General features: G+C 42.2%; 1 protein-coding gene across 4 annotated transcripts in view; it reads left to right on the top strand.

Moving 5' to 3' along the window:
• Msh3 (mutS homolog 3) overlaps positions 1 to 19,650 on the top strand; it is a 142,548-nt gene that overhangs the window by 69,081 nt on the left and 53,817 nt on the right. For 3 of the 4 annotated variants that reach the window (XM_021208287.2, XM_021208286.2, XM_029543978.1), the window contains exons 13-17: positions 4,230 to 4,362; positions 9,198 to 9,385; positions 10,125 to 10,293; positions 15,737 to 15,801; positions 18,155 to 18,271. In XM_021208287.2, the coding sequence (XP_021063946.1) occupies positions 4,230 to 4,362; positions 9,198 to 9,385; positions 10,125 to 10,293; positions 15,737 to 15,801; positions 18,155 to 18,271 (672 nt within the window). The remainder of the gene's footprint in view (positions 1 to 4,229; positions 4,363 to 9,197; positions 9,386 to 10,124; positions 10,294 to 15,736; positions 15,802 to 18,154; positions 18,272 to 19,650) is intronic. The other variant, XM_029543979.1, reaches the window with a different exon arrangement.

The raw sequence follows: 19,650 nt of genomic DNA, 5'->3' as shown, positions 1-19,650 counted from the left end.
TGTTTTTTTGTTTTTTTGTTTTTTTTTTTTTTTTGAGACAAGGTTTCTCTGTTTAGCCCTGGCTGTCCTGGAACTCATTTTGTAGACCAGGCTGGCCTTGAACTCAGAAATCCGCCTGCCTCTGCCTCCCGAGTGCTGGGATTAAAGGCGAGTGCCACCACGCCCGGTGGTTGGCTAGTTTTGATCATCACACCTTTAAAGCAAACCTTCTTATGAAAAGCAAGCGATGACAGCAAAACTAAGCATCCTAGCCATGAGTCTGTGTGCACCTTAGGTTTTCCTCAAGTGCTCGCATGTTTAAATTGCAGGGACATCCTCATAAAAAGTAACCAGTAAGTTCCAACTGCGTCAGTAGGAGTAGCTCTGTTGGCTGAACTATTAGTGATACTAACATTACCAACCAGCTCCTCTCCAAGTGTGAAGTTCAGTGGCCTCAACAAGGTGTTCTTTGACCCATGGTTGATAGTGAGTAATTAGCCATTTACGGGACCCAATGTCCATTGGTCTTTGGCATCTGCAATGAAATGGTTCCAGCACCTTCTTTCCTTGGTTTAGGCTGTATAATATTGAACAACCAATGGAGCACTAATGTGGATCATCTTGGGATAATATCTGTTATGGTTAGTTTTAGTGGTCAACTTGACATAATTAATCTGGGAAAAGGTGATCTCAGTGAAGGATTGTCTGTGGGGTATTATCTTGGAGAGTGGGAGGACCCAGCCACTGTGGGTGAACCATTCCCTAGGTTTGGGTCTGAATGTTAAAGGATTGGAGAAAGAGAGCTGGTCAGAAGCATGTTCTCTCTCAGCGCTTGACTACAGATGTGACCAGCTGCTTCAAGTTCCTGCCACCTGATTTCCCCACACTGCTGGACTGTCACCTGGAATTGTGTGCCAAATAAGTTTTCCCCCTACATTTGTCAGGGTATTTTATCACAGTGACAGTGCAAAAAGCTCAGACATTATTATGTCTCATCCTTTTGACAGTGCTGCTTCCTGTTGTTTGTCAGGCTTTCCCAGCCTTTCAGTGACTGAGCTAACCGGATGATTGTTATGGCTCTCCCACTGCTTTATTTTAATTTCTTAGAAGGCCTTTTAACTACTTCAATTAAAACAAAAACGAAAAACTCCAAATTACGTGAATTGTTTTATTTTTAAATCCTTGAAGTCATTCTTTGTCATTGGCATTTTAATCTGTATACAGAAGATAAAAATGGAACTATTGCTACCTAGTATTAACAGATTTGTGCTAAGCAACACCCCTGTACCGTCTCCCTGCCCACATAGGCATCCGTAATTAGTGCTAACATATTTTCTCATTGCGACTCCTCACTAGTCTCCGTATAACAAACACTTCAGCTCACTGCTACCTGCTTCTTAGTGCTGAAGATTCCAGGTGTGGCTCTTCTTGTTCACTTTACCAGAAATACCCATCTTTGTAGGTATTTCTTAAGGTCTGTTTATAGTTATTTCCATTCCTTTCATAATCTATCTCCTACTCCCTACCCAAATACATCCTAGCTTGGTTTTTCAAGACAGGGTTTCTCTGTGTAGCCCTGGGCTATCCTAGAACTTACTTTGTAGACCAGGCTGGCCTCAAGCTCAGAGATCCACCTGCCTCTGCCTCCAGAGTGCTGAGGTTAAAGGTGTAAGGCACCACCACTACCTGAGCCACACGTTATTCTGTGTGTTATCTAATGATCACAACTGATGATAGCATTGTGTTGTAGGCCCAGCTTATTATATTTGTGAGTTCTTATAAGAACTCTAAAGTTTAGGCCCATTGCTATTCACATTTTATACCTGGAAAAACCAAGGTGAGGCTAAGTAATAAATGGGGGAGCCTAAGACTTGGGTCGCTTTCCTCTGACCTCCAATTCTTAAGCTCTAAGCTGAAAAAGTCTGTGTTATACCAAAATGATTCATGGTAAGCATTATGCTTTGGCCTGTGACAGACGACACCAGGCTACACCAAAACCTGCTTACTTTGTGGTTTTCTGGTTGAAACTAACATAGTATAATATTTCTAGTCTCTTAAAGAATCTATGGTCTTATGTCTATTTTTTTTTTTCTGATAGAACTTATAAAGCTGACTTAGGTTTTTATTCGAGTCATTTGCTATTTATATGTTGAAAAAAAACCTTTAATTTTGAAATAGTAGCTATCGGTGTGGGTATCATATACATTCACAGATGGCATCTTTTAAAAAGTCTGCCCTCGACCATCTGTAGCATCAACCTCATCTGATCCAATTGGTGTCATCTTTCATTTTTGCAGGGACAAGTTATTGAAGTAGATCCTCATATGTATTTTGTAACATTTTGGGTAAATGTTAAAGTAAAACATTGATTTATTTTATTACAACAGTTCTATGGAAAACAGCTTTCTTTCTTTTTTTTTTCCAGCTCATTTTGCTTTATTTCATATGTAGCCTTGGGAAGCAAGTTGAATTGAAATAAACAACTTTTTATTGAACATCCTGTGATACACTGTGATCCTGAAGTTGTGGGATATTTAAAGTAGTGTCACTGCACCTCAGAAAGGCATGACTTTACAGGTGGATTCAAGGCTGTTGAATTATAGTTAACTGAACTTGCTTCATGGGGATCAATCCTTTGCTGGCCTTGATAGACACAGAGACCCCTGCCTGGACAGAAGTCAGGACTGGTTGTGAACCAGCATAGCAGTGCTGGGAAGAGAACCCAGACCTTCTGCACCATCAGCGACTGCTCTTAAACACCGAACTGTCTTTTTAGCCCCCCACCTTATTTCATGTTTGAAGCCCCTGTTTCCACTAAAAAATGTCACTCTTTTCTCCACTGGTTTATTCATTTAAATTGTACTAAGGGCCCATGTCCACCAGACATGTGCACTCGCCAGTGTCTTAGTATCACAGTGGTCTTTAGAGCCAATATAGGGAGTTGGTGCGCCACAGTCATCACTGGGGATACATTTAACCACATATCTTCCCAAGTGACTTAATCACTCAGGGTATGTCACCATTGATAAGGTCCTGCAACCCTGGTTTCCTGTGTCTTCTGACATCACAATCTCCACACTTTCTATAGTTACTCCTCTGTCTTTGATTAGGCTCTATTTCCACCAACACATTCAACAGTGTTTCCACCATAACCACATCATCTTAACTGCTCAACATAGCCCTATGAGCCATGGTAGCCAAGTTATCTTAGCAAACACATCCCAAGTCTTAATGGTTTAACTACTTGAGAACTTTATTTGGTAGCAGATGTGGAAATAAAGTAGCCATGAGCCCAGGAAGATGGCGTCATCATGTGGCTTACAGCAGTGCTTTGAGCAAAGGCAGAAAGACTAGTGTGGAAGGCTTCTCAGGAAGTTTTCATCAGCCAGGACATTGAGGTGATATCCACCACTCCTGTCCTCAGTTCACTGAGTGGAACTTGAGTACAGGGACATGGCAGATCTCAGAGGAGACTTGCTGGGGGCACAGAGGTTCTTGCCTTCACAGAAAATCACCAAGAGGACCAGGAATATTAAGAGGACGCGGAGGTATCTCCCCAGTGGAAGAGATGAAACCAAATATTTGCATTCCCTCCAGGAAGCTGAGAGTCAGTTTTTGTTAACAGTCTGGTAACCTTTTAGCTAACTGGGGAGGCGCTTCCCTCCCTAGGCCATGACCCATCCTTAGGGGAGACGCCACATGTATTGCATGGCCTGCTGACCTCTATGCTATTAGTCAGACACCACACGAGATTCTAGGCTTTTTGGTCACATGTACTTTGTCAAAGAGTTCATCTATAATCATGCCTTCAGCTCTGTTGTGTACCTGGAATTGAACTCATCAGACTGATTGTTGCCTGGAAACTTTATCCCAAATTGTTCTGGGTTTTAAATATGCTGGCAGTGACCAGTCTAGCATTAGACTCCCTAAAGTCTGATCCAGATTGACAAAGTGGATCTGCACCGGGTTTTCACTCTTACCTCTTTGCAGGGTCTGCTGCTCTGTCTGACACCTGCAGGGCCCGCCTCAGAGACAGGGAAAGGTGCTCTGTGTGTTTGCCTCATGAGCTGTTCTCCATCCTGCTTTGCTCCTGACTTCCTTGTGTGGTACCTGTGCGTTAAGCCACATGAGAGGAGGAGGCAGGGAAGAATAGGATGAAAGCATCTTCCTAGGCCTCTTTAACTGACTGTGGCAGCGTCTATAGTCTGAATTCCTAACATCTGCACATTGCTGTTGCTCTGTTCTCACAGGGACATCAACGCCCGACTTGATGCAGTATCTGATGTTCTCCACTCAGAATCCAATGTGTTTGAGCAGATAGAAAACCTTCTTCGTAAATTACCGGATGTCGAGAGAGGACTGTGTAGCATCTATCACAAGAAGGTAAGTGGTGGAAATCAAGCCTCCTGAGACTCAGTGTCCCTTAGATAACAACTGGAGGTCCTGATGGGAAACCACGTGGTTCTCACTAGAGCTTATAAGTAGCACAAGAAAACACCTGTAGCTGCAGAGATTTTAATTGTACAATTTAAGTTGTTTGTGTTCCAGTATTTACAGTCACAAAAAGTTTTCTCACTTCTTGAGACTACAGCAACATATACAGAATTACTTCTATTAAAATGCAAGATGCTATGTTAAATCATCCAAGTTCAGACCATTGTCAAAATGAGAAACTTACTTTGATCTGCAACTTTGAAAAAGAGAAACCTTAATTTTTTATCTTTTAAAATAATCTTTGACCTAAACATAGGGAAAAATCCTTTTCCATCCTTTACCCTAAGATGGTGTCCATCCTTGATGCTAGCATGTGTTTCATGGATACAGCAGCAGGATGAATCCTATGTTGGAATCCTTTCTGTTAGTTTATTTCTTTTTGTTGGCAGAATTGAGACCATCCATGTTGAGAGTTATCAGTGAGCAGTGTTGGCACCTGTTGCTGAGTTTTGTGTGTGTGTATGTGTGTGTGTGTGTGTTTGTGTGTGTGTGTGAGATCCCACCCTCTGTGTTGTGTGTGGGACATTTTACCCTCTGTGTTGTGTGGTGCATCCCACCCTCTGTGTTGTGTGTGTGGGGCATCCCACCTTCTGTGTTATGGGGGGCATCTCACCCTCTGTGTTGTGGGGGCATCCCACCCTCAGTGATGTGTGTAGGGCAGTCCACCCTCTGTGTTGTGTGGGGCAGCAGCTTACTCTTTTGTTTTTGCTGGTTTTCTTTTCTTTCTTTCTTTCTTTCTTTTTTTTTTTTTTCTTCAAGACAGGGTTTCTCTGTGTAGCCCTGGCTGTCCTGGAACTCACTCTGTAGACCAGGCTGGCCTCGAACTCAGAAATCCGCCTGCCTCTGCCTCCCTAGTGCTGGGATTAAAGGTGTGCGCCACCACTGCCCAGCTCTTTGGTGGTTTTCTAGGATTCATTTCTTGTGTTTTCTTGGACGTGGTTAGCCTCTTCATTTGAAGTTTACCTTCCAGTACCTTCTGTAGGCCTGATTTGTAAGTAGATCCTTCTTAAATTTGGTTTTATCATGGAATATCTGTCTTCTTCCTCTATTGTAATGGAAAGTTTTGGAGGCTATAGCAGTCAGGCCTGGTGTCTGTGGTACCTTAGGGTTTTCAGAGTGTGTATCCAGGTCCTCCTGCTCTAGAGGCTCCATCGAGAAGTCAGGTGTTCTGTCTTTTAACCTTGAATCTTTTAACATTATCTCCTTGTTCTATATGCTTCCTATTTTGGTCATTGTAGGCTAAGAGGGCTTTATTTTCTGCGGACTGTAGTAGGGTTGCAGAGTTTTAGTCAAAACTTTGTCCTGGCTGTTACTGGTCATCCATGCATCTGGGTTTGTAATTGTAGGTGTTGCTATCTGGTTGTGTGTTTGAGCCTTAGTTCTGTTGCCCTCTCTGTTTCTTAGGAGCATGTGTCAGTGGTGGTTGCCTCGTAGGGAATGCTTTTGAGATCCTGCTGGGGTGGACACTATCGTCTAGGTATAGGGAGTGACACTTGGGAATGAAGATGAGGTAGGAGGGGGCACTGAGGGTGTCTCTAGAAGCAGGGTGTGCCACCAGGATCTGCTAAGTCCCCTGGGTATGGGGCCCATTTTCATTCAAACCATCACAGAGAGCTAGGAACTTACTAACATATGACAGAGTTTGTGCTTAAATCCAGCATCCTGGACTATGTGTCTTTTGAACACTCCCAAGTTTGATGTGGATTTTCAAATGCTATTGTGATTTTTCTTCTGGTTCATTCTTCACAAGCAAACCTTATTCATATTTTACTTTTTGCCAAATGGAAATTTATTACATACTTAATTCATAGTAGAACAATTTTTAGATGCCCAAATTCTAATGTGACCAATTTTCATTAGTGTTTACTTTTTAATACTTTTCACCCTTGGGAATTTTGTCAGAATGTTAAGTACTGCCTTTAAAGGTATCTGTGGTACCCAAGAGGACTTACCTAATTGTTCCCTGTGCTTAGGTTAAATTAGAAACAAAATACAAAGCAGATTTGGTGATGCCATCCTGAGGAAGAAGGCTCATGAGTTGATTGTGTCAGTAGTCAGTTGTAGCACTGTGTGTTGTGCTGTGGCTTGACTGTCAGTGAGAGAAGCCATGTTGACACTGGACAGTTCTGTGCTTGGTTCTGCTGTGCTGCAGAGGTATAAAGCCATGTGTTATTTTGTATCCGTGGCCAGTGCCTGGCCATCATTACTATTACCTTCACCAGTCAACTGATCTCCAGGCATCTTGCCTTCGCTATTTGAAAAGGCTCACTGACAGATTCTTTCTTTTTCTTCATTCTTTTCTTTTCTTTTCTTTTCTTTTCTTTTCTTTTCTTTTCTTTTCTTTTCTTTTCTTCTCTTTTCTGATCTTTTTTTTTTTCTCAAGAAAAAGTAAGCACAGAGCAGGTTTTGTTTGAGCTATCAATCAGAAAATCAGGGTCACGTGTCTATGGCATGGAGGCAGCATCGTCTTGCCAAGCTGTGGTGATTCTAGGCTGCCTCACTGCCTCGCTTTAAAGTTGACTTGGATGTTTGCCTTGCTAAGGTTTATGCATCTCTTACAGTTTCCAAGCTCTAGAAAAAGTTACAGTTGTACTCATTTGAAAAGTGGTCCATGTGTAGTGCTTCTAATTTGGAATTTCTGATTGTATTTTACTAAGAGAACCTGTGACTCACTTGGAATCTGGTCCTTGGCCCCACTTCGGTGTTTCACTGGAGACTGGCTTCAAAGTGAGGGGCTGAAACGAGCTGTTGACAGACCAGTGTTATAAAGCCTGAGTGCTCTAAACCACATCTGTTGCAGCTGGCGTTTGACCCCGTAATCTGCTTGCCAATTATCACCTTAGTTTATTTTTTGTTTTTGTTTTTTGTTTGTTTGGTTTGTTGGCTGTTTTTTTTGGTTTTTCAAGACAGGGTTTCTCTGTGTAACCCTGGCTGTCCTGGAACTNACTCTGTAGACCAGGCTGGCCTCTAACTCAGAAATCTGCCTGCTTCTGCCTCCCAAGTGCTGGGATTAATGGCGTGCGCCATCACTGCTGGGCTTAGGTTTTTTTAGAGCAGTAGTTTCCCGGGCTCTGTTGTGGCACGCTTACTTTAGCTTTTACATCTTGCTGCTCTCCTCCAAGCTTGCGCTGTTTGCACCAATGGCGAGTGGCATCCGAGTACAGACCTTAGTAGTTTTGTGGAGCTCACAAATGGGAGTGGGCCTAAACCTGTGGCTGTAGAATTCTCAGGGAGGTGCTTTCAAGGTGATAATGATGGATGATCTCAAAGAGGCTTAATATGGAAAGATAAATATGCCTTCTTATATTCAAACTTCAAATTCAAATCTGAGAAAATTGGGTCACAGGAACCCATATTAGGTGTTAAATTTGGTAAATGCATTTAAAGATAAGGATGTTCCACCAATGTTAAGCAAAGAGTTTGTGTGTGAGTAATTTTCTAGCCAGGCTAGACCAGGCTAAGCCACGCATTGCATGTGGGTCTTCGCCTCTGACACTTCCTGGGTCTGTGCTTGTGGTATAATTGCCTTAACCAAAAGACCCACACTCCTGATCGCTCTCTCCTTCGGTTTACTTCTTGTACCCACATGCTTCCAAGCTCTAACACTGCGAGAGTTTCAACTTAGTTGGTTTTGTTTGGTTATTTGATTGGTCTACTTTATTTCTACTTTTCTGCAAAATCGGCTGATAATGATGGAGGTACTTCACAAATGACCTGTCCTTTGTATATCTATCTCAGGAGAAAGAAAATAATAATTTTTCTCCTATTAAGAAGTTCATCCTGGAAGCCTGGCTTCCCGAGGGCTTATGTTCTAAGAACCTTGTTAGTAGCTATGAGGATGTGCCCATTTGCTCTTCATAAGGTTGTGCTTTCCCTGAGAGTGTAGAAAGGTGTCTGTCTTACACCTTGGGTGACATGTGTATTAAGAAGCACATCTTTGACATTTGAACAAATGGCGAATACTGTCCTGCAGTTTTAGTTTGTTTTATTGTTATCAAATTTGGTGTGTGTGGGGTGGTGGTGGGAGATGTCACAACTGTTAGGTTGGCCCAAAGATGGAGTCACTTGAGACACCAGTATGGACAACCCAGCCTCTCTGGGGAAATGGGAGCTGGATCTTCTGTACTCTCAGAAGGCTGCTGTCCCATTATCAGAAGAGCAGAAGAGCTTGACAGAAGCCTTCGGCCATCCCAACAGCCAGAGCCTCCCCTTGTAAATTGCTTTGCTTCGCCTGTAATAGATCCTTTTCCTTAACATTCCTCTGCCCAATTAAACCCATCCTAAAAAAACCCCGCTTGTCCCCGCTCTGACAGAGCTTTTCTCCCCTTTACCAAAGTGGCTTTCATGCTTTGGTTCTCTCCTTAAGCCACACAGCAGTCTGTGCCCCAAAGTCAGGTCTGTCCACCTGTCCTCAGTGAGCCAATTAAATGAACCAAATTAAAGGGAGTGCAGAAAAAGGAATCTGCCTTTTCCCCTCTGGACTTTTAGATGCTTCTGGATGTTCCTTATATCTTTCCCATAGTTAAAACCTTCTCTTTGAACATTTGAACATTTCATGAAATCATAGTGGCTATTTCAGTGGTTCTTTACTACACCCTAGTTCACACTGACCTTGAACTTGCAGAGACCCTCCCATGCCAGCCTCCTGATTGTTGGAATAACAGGTTTGAGCTACCATATCTAGCTCCTATTGCTATTTAGATAAAAAATATTTCTGTTTCTAGTGTTCTACCCAAGAGTTCTTCTTGATCGTCAAAAGCCTGTGTCAGCTGAAGTCAGAGCTTCAAGCATTAATGCCTGCTGCTAATTCCCACATTCAGTCCGACTTACTCCGCGCACTCATCCTGGAGGTTCCTGAGCTCCTCCACCCAGTGGAACATTACTTAAAGGTTCTGAATGACCAAGCTGCCAAGTAAGTGCAGGCTTCCACTTCCCCCAGTGGCTGGCCACTGGTGTGTGAAGTTACTTGCGTATATTTGTAATTGGAAACATTTATGGTTGTTTAAACACACTTAGCTGACAATCTGGGACAGTTGAAGTACTTCCCCAGGTATCAGGTGATAAAAGGATAAAGTTCTTCTAAAGTGAGGTAGTGCCAGTTTATTAACTCAAAAGCAGGTGTCCAGTGGCCCTTTCTCATTGTTTTGACACCCAGGAGTGGCTGTTTCTGTATTTAGAAGCTGTAGTTGTTCTTTTCAGGGAACAGTTTTATGGTGCGTCTCAAAGGGAGCTGAGTTTACATTTGTTGTTATTTTCTGACTAGGCCGGTTTTTTTTTTTTGGTTTTTCGAGGCAGGGTTTCTCTGTGTAGCCCTGGCTGTCCTGGAACTCACTCTGTAGACCAGGCTGGCCTCAAACTCAGAAATCCACCTGCCTCTGCCTCTGCCTCTGCCTCCCGAGTGCTGGGATTAAAAGCGTGCGGAAATGGCAGTTTTATTTCTTGGTTTCACCATGTGAGTTGTGAATAAAAGAAAACTGATTTTGTCAATCCTCAGAAGTTAAGGAATGTTTCCATAACTATTCAGTGGCCGAGCTGGAATCAGAGCCACGTTTTCCTGAGTTCTAGTCTGTTGGCATTTCATCATGCTATGAAATTGATAACTGTTCTAATTAATATGCTTTAATATATTACCTGAATTTTTCATATTTTAGAGTTGGTGATAAAACTGAATTATTCAAAGACCTCTCTGACTTCCCTTTAATAAAAAAGAGGAAAAATGAAATTCAAGAAGTCATTCACAGCATCCAAATGCATTTACAAGAATTTCGAAAAATATTAAAACTTCCTTCTTTACAATATGTGACTGTATCAGGACAAGAGGTAATGTCAAACATACTTTCACTTTATATCGGTTTTCCTGGAGTAGAAAAGCCATTTTATAATTTAAATAAGGTCTGTGGATAGGTGGTTATAAGGGAAACTACTGAACTAATCTGCTCCCTGGGCAGAAAGAAAGATTTATTGGTGTTCAAGCTGCCAAGGTCATTGCTTGGAGCCGAGAGAACAAAATGGTGGGAAGGCAGGCAGATTTTATATGACAGTCAGCAGGGTGAGGATCTGAGCTGATACAGGCTGTCCACGTTGTCCCGGGGGTATGTGTCCTTGCTGAGTAGTTGACCTTTGGGGTTAAGGGAGGTTCCCTGAGGATTGGTGTTGTTCCTGGTGGGCAGAAACCTTAGGAGATTTGGTTTTCTAGTAAACAGTACTTCATGGGAATCGTAACTCACCTGCCATGTTCTGCTTCTGCAACTGTAAGGCTTTCCGCCCCACTCCCCGATCAAACTGTGATACCGTGGTAACAGTTATGCCCCACTTTTGCAGAAAGTTCATATGCCATTATGTGTGTCAACGGCTACCATGCATGTCAATGGAAAGTGCCCAACATGTGGACTTTGCCCACATTACAGACGTGAGTCCACCTCTTTAGACTTTGGAGAGGAGTGCATGCCCACAGCGGGACCTGTGCTGCACAATAAAACTTCAAAACAATAAAGAGCTTGTTCTGGTCTCCTTTTGGAACCACAACATTTTAAATCTTCATATTTTCATTGTTTTGTATATTTTAGTGAAGATTGCCAACTCTATGGCTATTTGAAATGAGAAATTAGAATGAACAATAGTGTGCTTATCAAAATGCTAAGGACTAAGCCGGGCCTGGTGGTGCAGGCCTTTAATCCCAGCACGCGGGAGGCAGAGACAGGCGGATTTCTGAGTTCGAGGCCAGCCTGGTCTACCAAGTGAGTTCCAGGACAGCCAGGGCTATACAGAGAAACCCTATCTCGAAAAAACAAAACAAACAAACAAACAAAATGCTAAGGACTGTGTACATTTAACAGATTTAACCGTTGACTTAAGTTAGCTCAAGCAACTTCTGGGTAAAATTTTGAGAATGTTACCTCAGCAGACAGTTCACAGAGCCTGTTTCACTCAGAGCTTTGCACAACAGAGCAAAGTATTTTTGAGTATTTCTACAGACATGACCATTTAACTGTGTCTCTTGTTTCCGCCACATGCTTACACCTTTGGCAGATTACTTGTAACCTAAATGCCGCTGTTCTAAGGCACTGGTGAAATTCAAGTGGCTGCAATAATTTTAATACAATTTCTAACAACCTGTAGCAAAAGAGTGGCTCTCAGTGTTGTTGGGGGAATCTGAGAGGAAATGCCAGTTTGAGCATTCACATGTCACATGACCACGGAGAGTGGGAGGAACATATTCATGACGTACATGGACTTATCTTTTCATCACACCATTCTTTCTAGTGTTATCATAAGGTGGGGAGAAAACTCCTGTTTAATATGATTTTATACCTTCCTGTTCTGTCTATATATATTTCTGTATACGTGGCCTTTGTAATACCTTTTTAAAATTTTTTTGACATAGACCATACGGAATATGAGTCTTGTTACTAAGAATGGACAGATAAATGTGCCAGACTACCAAGCTAGTGTTCTGGTAGCATTCTTCTTCCTCTTCTCCTGGGTTTTACATATTCGTTAGCATGCTAAGCCTTATTATATGTTGCCTCCTTAAGCTCTGGTCTGCAATAAAGTCATGAAAGATGAATGTTATGTAACTTGACATAGCTTCCTGCTATGGTGGCCATTTTTATGACAGCAATGAACTATCTGTCCTGGAACTGTAACCAAATATAGATATGGGTGATAATTAGATATGGTGTAGCATTGATAGTATTGTTATTCTTAAAGGAAAGGCATCAAAGACTAAAAATAATCTTTATGAAAAGTTTGTTCATTCGCAGCATATAGCTTATCCAGATAAATATTATATATTTGTTAGGTGAAAAGGGAAAAAAACTTCAAGCATCCCCCCAAACAGCAGGCCACTGACTTGTCTACAGTGACACCCTTGGCTCAGCCCAGTTGGGCTGTAGGGCTTCTGGCAGAGATCAAAGTTCTCTTTCATTGTCCCACAGGAACCTGTGAAATGCATTTCTGTCTGCCAAGAAGAGCCACTTCCCTTATTGACACTTAACCTATGCTCTATACTCCCCTACCCAAACCCCAAACTTCCAGGCTGGCCCAGTTCACAGGATCCCCTCCCCAACCCTGCAGCAACCAGCTCTTCTTTATAACCCAGGGGTTTTTCCTCTGCTCAGGCTCTTCTTCTCCCCTGGCCAGTGTGCCCTCTCCTGCTCCAGAAAGGTAGCCATGGCAGCTTTGTGCCTCCCCAGAGGCCTCTGACTGTTCATCCTCCTGTATCTATAATAAAAGCTTTCCTTCCACCTGTGAGCCTGTCGGATTGGTGGTTTCTCTGTGTCTTGCTCAAGAGAGTTATGTCTATCTCTCTTGTAATTTTTCTAAATAAGAGACATTTAAAGTTACTAAGGGAAATAAGAAAGTGAGGGAGAGGAAATGGGCTCCATGTGATGCTGAAGTAAAGGGGCTTAGGTGCTGAGAAGGTCGCAGCGGCCTGGCAGTGATAGGATTGGGATCTAGCAATTGGGGGTAGGGGCAGGAGAGTCAAAGGTGAGTGTTACCCTTGGCTGTTCAAAGAGTTTGAGACCAGCCTCAGTTATATCTGTCTGAAATCAAAACAAACAAATGGTGGAAAGATTACCAGCATACCAGGCAATGGTATTAGCCTAGGCTGGCTATAACATACTTTGGATAATAATGTGACATTTAACCAAGCTAGAAGTAGGTCCCAGGAGAGTAACAGGAGAGCTTACTAGAATGACAGGGCAGAATTCTTATGTTAACCTCTGGGTGCTGGAGTCAGCAGAGAAGGGGATTGCTGTGAGGCCTTGCAGAGATTTCTAGACCATGCATTATTTTTTCCAGTGGTTTTTCTTTAGCGGTAAGACTCATAAACACAGGGTCTGCCTGCTCGTTCTCAGGCCGTTTAGAAACGGGACTGACTGGAAGGAAGTTTCCTATCCTGTAGCAGAGCACAGTACAAGCCCTGCTGGAGAACAAAGGCTAAAACCTGAGGACAGGAGTGTGAGCACAGCTGCCGCCAGCCCTGAGTGTGCCTGAGGACAGGAGTGTGAGCACAGCTGCCCACCTGCCCTAACTCTGCCTCCAGTTCTTCACACTATGCACGCGTGGACTTGATGGGCAGCGGCAGTCCCTGCAGTGGATGTTTGCGTGCTGCACTGTGGTTCTCATGCTACCCCTTGATTTTATGGGCTTTTCAAAAGGTTCGCCATCCTTCACCACCAACTCCCATGGGGTACGATGCTTCCTTCCTGTAGCCTTGAAATTTGATATCTGCCTTTGATTTAGCTTCTCTCGGAATTATTTCATAAAATGCCAGTGTGCCTTCACTGAGCATTCTTAAACCCAAGAATTATTTAGTATAGTTAGTAACTTTATTTTTAATCGATAATACTAAATTTTAGTATTATCGATATAAAATAAAAAATAGCTTGTTTTCACTTAATTTTTATAACTACATGGTCATTTTTGTACTGTTAATTCTTTTTTTAAAAGATACATTTTAATTTTTAATAACTTTATTTTTATTTTATGTGTGTTGGTGCTTTGACTGCATGTAGGTCCCCTGGAACTGGAGTTACAGACAATTATGAGCTGCCATATGGATGCTTGGAATTTAACTCAGGTAGTCTGGAAGAGCAGCCAGTACTCTTAACCACTGAGGCATCTTTCCAGCCCTGGACTGTTAATTTTTAACTGTAGAATGAGTATGGCAGACTTGAAACTGTATTAATCAACTTTCATATATGAAATGTCAATAGTTTCAAAATCTTTGCTTGGTACGGAAATTAATAAATATTAACCATTAATGTGTGTGTGTGTGTATGTGTGTGTGTGCGTGTATGTGTGTATGAGTGTGAGTATATGAGCACACTGAGAGGACACAACTCTGACTCATGCTACAAATGATAGAAGTTGACTTCCTTCTTTTTCTTGTCGGAGAAGCTCACTCATGGAGAGAGCACAGTTGGTTATGTGATGGTAGTCCCTGTAAGGCTCAGGGAATATTGCAGAAGAGTGAGTGGAAAAAAATATGAGAGTCTAAGAATGGGAAGAGTTGCGGTGCCATCTTCTGGGCTTCCATTGTGGATAGGAGTGGAGCTCACAAGGCCCCAATCCTCCTTACTGAACAATTGGTAGTTGACAGCTTCTGGGGGAGGGACAAACAGCAAGCTCATGTGCTCCAAAGGGCAGTTCCAAACATGAGGTCAAACATATGGTCTTGGTTAAAACTATTGGTCACAAAACAAAAGATATGAATATGGGGAGCGGACCTATAAAGAGGGTTGGAAGATGACAGGGATAAGAGAGATAAAGGGGCATGGAGTAAACAGAATGTACCAAATATATGTGTGAAATTGTCAAAGGACAAATCTAACCAATTTTTAAAAGTGACTTTGAAACTGGGCACTGGTGGCTCACGCCTTTAATCCTAGCACTTGAGAGGCAGAGGCAGGCAAATTTCTGAATTTGAGGCCAGCCTGGTCTACAGAGTGAGTTCCAGGACAGCCAGGGCTATACAGAGGACCCCTGGCTTGAAAAACCAAAATCAAAAAAAGTGATTTTTGAAAAGGTAGATTCTTATAAAGGAAACCATATGTTCTTGTAAGGGAAGAAATGTCTTTGTGTTATAGAAGTCAAAGCTACCTTTCTGAGGATACATGTAGGCTTCTTACATGACAACTGTTCTAAAGTCCTATTTTGTTCAGGTTGGGGGACCACAGAATAATTGAACATTTTATAGTCTTACATATGTAGAGTTGGGAGATGACTGAATGTGTAAGGGCCCTTGCTGCACAAGCATGAGGACCTCAGTTCTGGTCCCCAGCACCCGTGCAAAACGAAAAAGTATGGCTGCCTTTATATTCCCCTGTAACTTCAGCCCTGAAGCAGAGTGAGGAGGGAAGACAGCAGGACCCTAAGGATTGCTGGGCACCCAGCCCAGCTGAGACAGATTCCCAGGTTCAATGAGATACCCTGACACAGGGAAGTAGGACACAGAGAGGGACAGGGCAGCAGACACACACACACACACACACACACACACACACACACACACACACACACACACTGCTGAGTAGCAGAATTCTTAAGATGCGTGGATAGTAATGAATGAAAGAAGTTGTTAGGAAATACTGAAACTCCCCCAGCAATAATACTGGATTTATTTTGAACATTTACCACTAATAATGTTTACTAAGTAATGTTTACTAAAGTATCGCAGCAGATTTGAAGAAGCATTAGGATGTACCGTGGTTGCACACCCATTTAAATATCTCATTGTTTATTTGCATTTATTTAGTTTATGATTGAAATAAAGAACTCAGCTGTATCTTGCATCCCAGCTGATTGGGTGAAGGTTGGAAGGTAAGTTTAAGGCCACGTTTACTTCTAGCATGAATTATGGCGTGTGTGTCTGTGCTGATTGACCCGTACTAGTCTTGAAGCAAGAGTAGTGTTCATCCTCTGATTTTCTGATGAACTTTGAATCAGAGATGATTTTCTTTGTCATTCATTTAGACATATTTTGAAGAATATATTTGAGTAGATTTCTCCCCTTTGTAAGTTACTGTTTGCCCCGTGCCTGTGAGTACTGTGCATAAAAGGGGGGGGGGGGGTTTAAGGAACCTTCAACTATAAGATAACTGTGGTTGTTCAAGCTTTTTGATGAATGCAGCACCTGACATTTAAGAAACTGAAATTCATTTTCTACTTCATTGAGCTTCATGTTTCTTTACTTTCAGTTATAGTAGTTCTTTCTTTTTTGCAGCTTATATCTTGAGCTGGTGAATATAAATGATAACAGTATTGTGGAGCATTTTGTCCTTGGATAGCATCAGTTCCTTGGAGGGGACTCATTCAGGAGAAATGTGTGCATCTGAGAAGTGTGCTGGCTGGAATCTCTGTTGCTGCTCCTCTTCCTGTCTGTATGACTGGGGATGAAAATATTTCTGCCCAAGATAATTAGGGAGACTTCTGGCTGGTAGTGAAATGACAGAATTTTTATGTTAAGGATGAAGGGAAATTATGACATGGTGACATAATGGTGATTAGGTTATGTTAATTAAATAATGTAACTATTATCCATTGCCATGGCAACAGCTACTTTAGGCACACACATGGGTTTCTTTAACTCAAATACCTTGTTTTTCCCTTATGCTACTGAAGCTGTAGATGTGAGTAGTGTTGACTTGGGGGATGTTTTTATCCTTAGAGCATCCTTCCCTGTATTGGCTTTTGTCTTATAGGCAGATAATGGATGAAAATATGCTTTATAAAGAGATACTACTAATGCCCATATTAGTCTGTAGAACAGTAACTCGCTAAGCAACTGCAGAAGAAAACCCTGTGATAAACTGTTTGCTTAGAACTCCCCATCATGTAATTGAAGAGCTGTAAGTAAAGCAGAAGTTGATGCTGGCCTCCTGTGAGCTTGCAGTCCCAACAGTGTAATGAACTGTAAGGCGTGTTGTTGGTGAGGGCTCGTTACCATTTACTCTGTTTGGCCGCCAGAGCTGGGTATCAGGCTGGGTTTGAGTATCACCAGTTACACTTGCAGTATCCCACAGCTAAGTTAAAGACTACTGTGGCGATGTGATGTAGGAGCTGGGCATCAGAGCCTTGGGCCCTTCTCAAGCATATTTCCCTGGGTTGGCCATCAGCAGGAACAGCTTCCACTCCTTGAGTCCCGTGCCTAGGTACTCTGCTAAACACTGAGGTCAGGGTGCCTGGGAGGGGCACCTCACAGTCCTAGCTACGCTGCACTTCATACCAAGTCTGTTCCATTTGGACAAGCTATCAATGCTGCTCAAGCCTTGTCCTAGCATTTCTAACTGTGGATACTTGCCCCCATGTACTGACTACCTCTTCTTGATGGAGAAAGTGGCTTATCCTCAAGCCCAGAGGAGCTTCTGGGAGCTCTTCCCATCCAGGGCCACTGGGCCTGAAGAGCTGTTGTATTTACATTATAGATTCATGCGCTGGCCATCTTTGTAATGTATTATTTCTTTTTTGCTCTGAATTATACCAAGTAGAAAAAAAGAAGATCTCAAGAGCTACACGGTCTTAACCAGTGTGTCACCCTTCCTTGTCACACAACTTTTTTTCCTGCACTTGCTTCCGCTTTTTTTTTTTTTTTTTTTTTTTTTTTTATTTTTTTTTTTAGTATATTGGAGATTATAAGCATTTGGCAGTCAAGAAAGTTTCAACTCTGACTTTGTCATACAAATATAATTCTAAGAACATTTTAAAGCTTTCTGAACATACTCATATTGTTTATAAGAGTCAAAANGAATTATACCAAGTAGAAAAAAAGAAGATCTCAAGAGCTACACGGTCTTAACCAGTGTGTCACCCTTCCTTGTCACACAACTTTTTTTCCTGCACAAATTGCCCTTTCTTTTTTTTTTTTTTTTTTTTTTTTTTTTTTTTTTTTTTTTTTTTTAGTATAATGGAGAAAAAAAGGATTTGGCCGTGAAGAAAGTTTCAACTCTGACTTTGTCATACAAATATAATTCTAAGAACATTTTAAAGCTTTCTGAACATACTCATATTGTTTATAAGAGTCAAAACTGGGACCATAATTAAAGAATGTTCTCTGTTTATAGCTGTTTATGTTCAAGGTTCATCAGTGAATAGTAACTGCTTTAATGTTCTGAAACCATGGCTACATTGATTCTAATAACCTTGGTTTCCATTTTTCCCTTTCTTCCTCTTGTAGCACAAAAGCTGTGAGCCGCTTTCACCCTCCTTTCATTGTGGAAAACTACAGACGTCTGAATCAGCTCCGGGAGCAGCTAGTCCTTGACTGCAATGCTGAATGGCTTGTCTTTCTAGAGTGAGTTTGCAGTGAACAAAATGCTCTCGATCTGTGCTCTGAGAAATCGACTGGAAAATGTTCACATACTCTCCCCCTAAAAAAGGGCAGAGATTGCTTCTGTGACTTACTAGTAGATAGGGGGGCATATGTCTTCCTGGCCTTGATTTTCAGTCCCCTGCCAACAAATTTTAATCCCATTGTTACATTTTTAAGACCATATTTGATGCATACATGTGGTGCACATACATACATGCAGATAAATAGTCGTACATATAAAGTAAAAATGAACATATTTTCAAAAAACAAATATATTTGAGTTTCCCCAGTCCCCTGCCTCAATTTTTAAAGATCTAATTAACTTTTACTTTTTTTTCAACTTATAACTTTTTATTAGATATTTTCTTTATTTACATTTCAAATGTTATCCCCTTTCCTAGTTTCCCCTCCAAAAATCCCCTATCCCCTTCCCCCACCTCCTCCCCAACCCACCCACTCCCATTCCTGGTCCTGGCATTCCCCTATACTGGGGCATAGAACCTTCACAGGACCTAGGGCCTCTCCTCGCATTGATGACCGACTAGGCCATCCTCTGCTACATATGCAGCTAGAACCAGAAGTTCCACCATGTGTTTTCTTTGATTGGTGTTTTAGTTCCAAGGAACTCTGGGGATACTGATTAGTTCATATTGTTATACCTCCTATTTGGCTTCAGACCCCTTCAGCTCCTTGGGTACTGTCTTAGTTAGGGTTTTACTGCTGTGAACAGACACCATGACCAAGGCAAGTCTTATAAAAAACAACATTCAATTGGGGCTGGCTTACAGGTTCAGAGGTTCAGTCCATTATCATCAAGGTGGGAGCATGGCAGTATCCAGGTAGGCATGGCGCAGGCAGAGCTGAGAGTTCTACATCTTCATCCAAAGGCTGCTAGTGGAAGACTGACTTCCAGGCAACTAGGGTGAGGATCTCATGCCCACACCCACAGTGACACACCTACTCCAACCAAGTCACACCTCCAAATAGTGCCACTCCCTGGCCCAAGAATATACAAACCATCACATGTACTTTCTCTGACTCCTTCATTGGGGACCTTGTGCTTTGTCCAATGGATGACTGTGAGCATCCACTTCTATATTTGCCAGGCACTGGCAGAGTCTCTCAGGAGACAGCTCTATCAGGTTCCTGTCAGCAGGCTCTTGTTGGCATCTGCTGCGTGTCTGGGTTTGGTGGTTGTTTATGGGATGGATCCCCAAGTGGGGCAGTCTCTCGATGGTCATTCCTTCAGGCTCTGCTCCGAACTTTGTCTCTGTAACTCCTTCCATGGGTATTTTGTTCCCCCTTCTTAGAAGGATCAAAGTACCCACACTTTGGTCTTCATTCTTCTTGAGTTTCATGTG

Source organism: Mus pahari, chromosome 11 (genome assembly GCF_900095145.1).
Source record: "Mus pahari chromosome 11, PAHARI_EIJ_v1.1, whole genome shotgun sequence".
Taxonomy (NCBI): domain Eukaryota; kingdom Metazoa; phylum Chordata; class Mammalia; order Rodentia; family Muridae; genus Mus; species Mus pahari.
Note: the sequence above shows the minus strand (reverse complement) of the source record. Positions and strands in the feature narration are given on the sequence as shown.